This window comes from Opisthocomus hoazin, chromosome Z (genome assembly GCF_030867145.1).
Source record: "Opisthocomus hoazin isolate bOpiHoa1 chromosome Z, bOpiHoa1.hap1, whole genome shotgun sequence".
In the NCBI taxonomy this organism is placed as follows: Eukaryota; Metazoa; Chordata; class Aves; order Opisthocomiformes; family Opisthocomidae; genus Opisthocomus; species Opisthocomus hoazin.
Genome location: NC_134454.1, coordinates 29204083 through 29210082, shown reverse-complemented (window position 1 = coordinate 29210082; position 6000 = coordinate 29204083). Strand labels below are relative to the sequence as shown.

At 52.6% G+C, this 6000-nt stretch overlaps 1 protein-coding gene across 2 annotated transcripts in view; it reads right to left on the bottom strand.

Moving 5' to 3' along the window:
* Positions 1 to 646: 646 nt before the first annotated feature.
* The window catches only part of RPS23 (ribosomal protein S23), a 53047-nt gene continuing 47693 nt past the window's right edge, over positions 647 to 6000 (bottom strand). The window contains exons 1-4 of one of the 2 annotated variants that reach the window (XM_075410690.1): positions 2373 to 2477; positions 1946 to 2105; positions 1184 to 1304; positions 647 to 843 (exon numbers count right to left, since the gene is read on the bottom strand). In XM_075410690.1, the coding sequence (XP_075266805.1) occupies positions 697 to 843; positions 1184 to 1304; positions 1946 to 2105; positions 2373 to 2376 (432 nt within the window). In that variant the 5' untranslated portion in view covers positions 2377 to 2477 and the 3' untranslated portion in view covers positions 647 to 696. Of the gene's footprint in view, positions 844 to 1183; positions 1305 to 1945; positions 2106 to 2372; positions 2478 to 6000 lie in introns of those variants that run through there. The other variant, XM_075410691.1, reaches the window with a different exon arrangement.

The following is a 6000-nucleotide window of genomic DNA, read 5'->3' as shown; positions in this document are numbered from 1 at the left end:
TCGTTAGCCCACTTTCGGTGCACATCGCAGTGCCAGCCATACTGGGCCACGCGTGCCAGCGCTCTCCTCCTCCGCACTGGTGCGGCACCCCAACCCTTGTGAACAACGTACGCAGGCAGTGGAGCAGACACCGGAGAGCTTCCCGCTCCACATTAGCATCATGCCTGGACCCACGCTCCAGAATCTAATTTACAGTCCTGCACAGCTGGCAGCATAGCAGCACAGGAACTGTTTCACAGGGCCCTCCTCATGAGCTGCTGGGAAGAAGGGTTATGAGACGATAACAGAGGGATCAGTCAGTCCATCCCAACGGCCAGGCAGTCGCTACTCTTGTCATCAAGCTGAAGAAGCCTTTATGAAGGTGCTGGCAGTCGGGGATGGTCCACTAGGCGCCAGAACACCCTGTAACCCTCTGGAGTACACCTCAGCACAACAGTAAATTTGGAAATGCAGCACTTCCCAAGCTGCCCCACCGGTTGTGATGATGCTCTGGGTCTCTTCTGCTGTTCAACAGCAGAGCATCTCTTGCAGAAGGAAAAGCCAGCTGCCAACAACAAACACGACAGCACGCCCCAGCATCTCTGAGGCATGCTACTTGCAGATAACACATTAAAAACTCATAAACCTTGAATAACAAGCACAGAAGTTCTTCCAATTAAAATCTTTATTGACATTCTTTGACAAATTAATCTATATTTATGATCTTGGTCTCTCCTTCTTGCCCTTGTACAAGGCCAACAGAGAAACGTTGGCTACTTTGACAACCTTGAAGCGAACTCCAGGAATGTCACCAACGGCATGACCCTTCCGACCGAAACCAGCAACCAGAACTTCATCGTTTTCCTGCAATGAATGACCATGTAGTTACAAAGCGGTGAACATTAAACCCGTGCATACGTCTGAAGGGGGAATGCCTAGAGTGTGGCTCAAATTTAAAGAAAGGGTAGAAATCCTGCAGGCTATTCATGCATTAATACAGGGCTGTCATCCCCTTCAGTGTTTTGCAGAAAGAAAAGTATAAAACCATCTCTCACATTTTTCATCTGCCTCTGCCACTACAGCTGTGTTATACACAGAGAACAGAACACGATCAACCCTTGTCTTAACCATCCCCTTAACCTGTCAATATCATGTTTCATTAATGTGATATACAATTTTATATAGATCACTTCTTGATAATTACCTCAATGAAGTTCAGGCAGCCATCATTGGGAACAAAAGCTGTTATTTTTTTGCCATTCTTGATCAGCTGGACTCTAACACATTTCCTGATAGCAGAGTTGGGCTGTTTAGCTTCTACTCCGCTAAAATGGAAATAAAACAGCAAAAATCAGTTTGTTTAACTAGCAAATATTCACTACACCACCACAAGTCACTGTATTGCTTTGCACTAAGTGCAGGTTGCATCTGTACTTCAAAACCAAAACCTATCAGTTATCTGGAGTTAATCAATATACCAGTTATGTATTTAGAGCTAATCAATATGCAAAAGCCCCGTTCCTAAGCTGAGGAAAAAATGAAAATTAATGACCTACAGACACATATCGATTCAGTAAATAAAAATCTGTAGGGGGAAAAAGAAAAAAGGTTGAGATACACCTTGGAGCCCTGCCAGTGTCCCAAGGAAGACTGTAAATTATGAAATAAAGAAAAAAAGGCCAAAAGAAGAGTAGATGCATCTGTGACGCAAGGCACGCCCAGAAAATCCACCCCCCGATCCGCGTTAAGTGGTATTTTTGTCCTTTTGCTTCTAAACAAGCAAAAAAATAATTAAAGCAACATGTGTACGAGGGAAAAAAAAACAAACCACCAAACCACCAACTTTCGGCACAGCCACCCGGAAAAAACCGAAGCACGTTTTCAACGGAGAAACCGACAGCAAGGCGGCCCCGTTTCGGGTAGCCAAACCCCCCCGGCCCCCCCGCCCACCCCCTGCTCTACCCACACTTTCTCCAGGACGATGCCCTTGGCGTGGGAGGCCCCGCCGAAGGGGTTGGCCTTCAGCGCCGTGCCCAGGTGAGCCTTCTTGTACTGCTTGTCGTGCCACTTCTGGTCGCGGCGGTGGCTGCGGAGCTTGCGGGCGGTGCGGAGCCCCCTGCACTTCCCTGCGCGAGAAGAGGGGGGACGCGGCAATGAGGGTAGCGGCCCGGGGGGGACACGACACGCGGCCGAGACGCGGTGGGTATAATGGCGGCGGCGGCGCTACCACCCTTCCCGGCGGCGGGCTCGGCGGGGCGCGGGCTCGGACTGCGCGACGGCCTCCCCTAGCCGCCGTGCCCCTCCCGAGCCGCCGTGCCGCCCCCACCCGCCCCCCAGCCACTTCAGCCCGGCCCGGTCCCCCGCCGCGGCCCGGTTCCCGTCCGGACACTCACCCATCCTCCCGCCGCGGCTGCCGAGCGCGAAAGAGGGAGGAAGGGCCTCGCCGCGCCGCTTAGCTGCGGCCGCGAGGACCCCGCCGCGAGCTGCCCGGCCCGCGCCTGACGGAAACTCCGGACCGGCAGCGGCGGGGCGACCCGGGCCGGGCGGGGCCGGGGAGGGAGGCGGGCGGGCGCGTCGGCGCCGTGGGGCTGAGGGCGGGTTCGGGTCACGGTCCCGGGCGAGGCGGGGAGGGGGCTGCAGAGCGGCCCCATGTTCTGCTGAGGAGGGCGCGGAGCCCGCGCGTGGGGTGTGCCGGGCGAGCGGGGGCCGGGGCAGCGTCCCCTGACTGCGGCTCTCGGCCCGAACACCTTGCCCGTCAGAAGGAGTTACGGCCCCCGCGCAGCCCGGCAGGCCAGCCGTGCCCCGGGCCGCATCCCCAGCAGTGTGGGCACAGGGCGAGGGAGGGGATTCTGCCCCGCTCTGGTGAGATCCCCCCGGGAGTCCTGCGTCCAGCTCTGGAGCCCTCGGCACAGGACAGACCCGGAGCTGTTGGAGCGGGACCAGAGGAGGCCCCAGCAATGATCCGAGGGCTGGAACCCCTCTGCTGTGAGGAAAGGCTGGGAGAGCTGGGGCTGTTCAGCCTGGAGAAGGCTGCGGGGAGACCTTGTAGAAGGTTTTCAATACCTGAAGGGGCCTACAGGGAAGATGGGGAAAATCTTTTCAGCAGGGCTTGTTGCAATAGGAGAAGGAGTAATGGCCTTAAACTAAGGGAGACTGGATTGAGACTAGATATAAGGAAGAAATTTGTTAGAGTGAGGGTGGTGAAACACTGGCGCAGGTTGCCCAGAGAGGTTGTCGATGCCCCATCCCTGGAAACGTTCAAGGCCAGGTTGGACGGGGCTTTGAGCAACCTGATGCAGTTGAAGATGTCCCTGCTCACTGCAGGGGGGTTGGACTAGATGGTCTCTAAAGGTCCCTTCCAACCCAAAGCATTCTGTGATTCTATGATCGTTCTATGATTATAAGTCTGGATCTACACCAGAGTAAGACCATGTGACAGAAACGAGCATTTATTACTTTTGGAAGACACTGCAAACGTCCATGCTGCTGAGCTCTGGCGATCTGCAGATGCCAACAGGACAGGCACAGCTGCCTCATTCAAGCAGTCCGCCCCCGAAAAGAAAAAGCAAACGAACCCTCACCTCCCTTTTGGGGGTTGCTGTGAAGGGGCAGTAATCACATCTGAATGTATCTTCATTAACACAACCTGTGTTTACAGCTTAAGTAGAAAATGCATGCTTTGGTTATGCGGGGCCCTTTTCACATTCAGTCTGGATAGAATAATAAAAAAACATAAAATCATAAAGACCATTTAAAAACCCAACAAAGCCAGAAAACCCAGCAACGGTTTCAGGAGCAAACAGATGACTATTACAAAAAGCCACTCCTTAGAAGACACAATTCCAGTGGGGAGAATGCAGTTGCTGTTTGGTATTTTTAATAATAGGGAAGTTAATCTTGTAAAAATCCTACAGCTTTGCTTTACAATCTTAAGAAAATGTTAGGAATACTTAAAAACTGACTAGGAAGGAAATTCATGAATGAATAACATGAATATTCTGAAACTATGGCATTTGGTAGACAAATATTCATTAAGACGTTAAGATCTAGGAAAGAGAGGACTTGAGGTGGCTGTAGGTTTTGCTGTTTCTTGTTAAGCTTCAGTAGGACTTTGGGACGCTCCTGTTATGACAGTCGTTCTTCATTTCACCACTTTCATCAAAATGAGTATTGTTTGATCCAAAACCAAGGAAAAGTGCTCAGGGTTAGTGTCATCTGCTGCAAAAACGTTCACTGGGACATCTCACACACTGCAGAGGATAACTTTGTATGTATAAACTGTTATTGTACCACGGAAAGGCATGCAAAAATTGTCAAATTAATGTTTATTAGTAGTCTAGCTTTCACAAAAGGAACTTACTTGGTCTCTCCTGCTTGCCCTCGTACAAGGCCCGCAGAGAGATGGTGGCTGCCTGGACAACCTTGAACTCCATGAATGTCTCCAGTGGGGTGACCCTTCCAGCCAAAAACAGCAGCCAGAAATGTGCTGTTTTCCTGGAATTTAACAGTTAGAAACAGGTGTATGATTTAATTGAAATAACAGATAAGAATCAAGTCCGGGAAGGCTAGCAACTGAGGCTCGCTGCAGTAAATCTACGCGCGCGCGTACAGCATTGTAGCTGCGCCCGGCGCCTGTGGAAATGGCTTTGAGCTGGAAAACTCAATGGTTTCACCACCCGCGTTTCCCAGCCAGCGGAACGCGGTAGCTCTGCACTCCCCAAAGCCCAGGGGGAACCCAGGGTCCTGCCCCTCCCCGGCTAGGTGTTTTTGTGGTGAAATACCTCAAATTAGTAAGTGCTGGAGACAGCTGCCCAGGAGGATGGCTGTGGGCAGCCGGGTAGAAACGGGGTTGGGTTTTTTTTTTGGAGAATGCCAGCACTCTTATGTAAGTGCTTCTAAAATTAATTGTTTCGGTTGGCGGAGCAGATAAATCCACCTGAAATCCTACAGTTTGTAGTAAAACTCCTGATATAATCTGTTCTTCAGTGTTCCCTGTGAAATCTAATATCTGACATCCCACGGAGCTGCCAGATGAGAGCCCCAGCCAGCGGGGGCAAGGGACCGGGGTCTGAGCTCTCTGCAACCACTCCCTCGCTCCGTCCCCTGCTACCGGGCCTGGCAGTGGCCCTGCTCCAGATGGGGCGGCTCGGCTCGGGAGAGGGACTACGGCTCCCGCCGCCCCGCACTGCTGCCTTCTTGGGCTACCCGAGCAGGGAGGGCAGCCGCGACAGGGCTTGAGGGAAGAGCGGAGGGAGAATAAGGGCTTTGGGTGCCATGTTCCGGTCTTGTTTAACATCTTTATCAAAAATCTGGATGAAGGGATTGAGTGCTCCCTCAGTAAGTTTGCAGGTGACACTAAAATAGGTGGGAGTGTCTGTCTCCTTGATGGTAGGAAGGCTCTGCAGAGGGATCTGGACAGACTGGATCGATGGGACGAGGCCCACTGTATGAGTTTCAACAAGGCCAAATGCTGGGTCCTGCACTTGGGTCACAACAACCCCATGCAATGCTACAGGATTGGGGAAGAGTGGCTGAAAAGCTGCCCAGCGGAAAAGGACCTGGGGGTGTAGGTCGACAGCCGGCTGAGCATGAGCCAGCCGTGTGCCCAGGTGGCCAAGAAGGCCAGCGGCATCCTGGCTTGTATCAGGAATAGTGTGGCCAGCAGGAGTAGGGAGGTGATCGTGCCCCTGTACTCGGCACTGGTGAGGCTGTAACTCGAGTACTGTGTTCAGTTTTGGGCCCCTCACTACAAGAAGGACATTGAGGTGCTGGAGTGTGTCCAGAGAAGGGCAAGGAGGCTGGAGAGGGGTCTAGAGAACAAGTCTTATGAGGAGCAGCTGAGGGAGGTGGGGCTGTTTAGTGTGGAGAAGAGGAGGCTGAGGGGGACCCTTGCTGCTCTTTACAACTGCCTGGAAGGAGGCTGTAGTGAGGCAGGTGTTGGTCTCTTCTCCCAGGTAACTGGTGGTAGGATGAGAGGCAATGGCCTCATATTGCGCCAGGGGAGTTTTATATTGGATATTA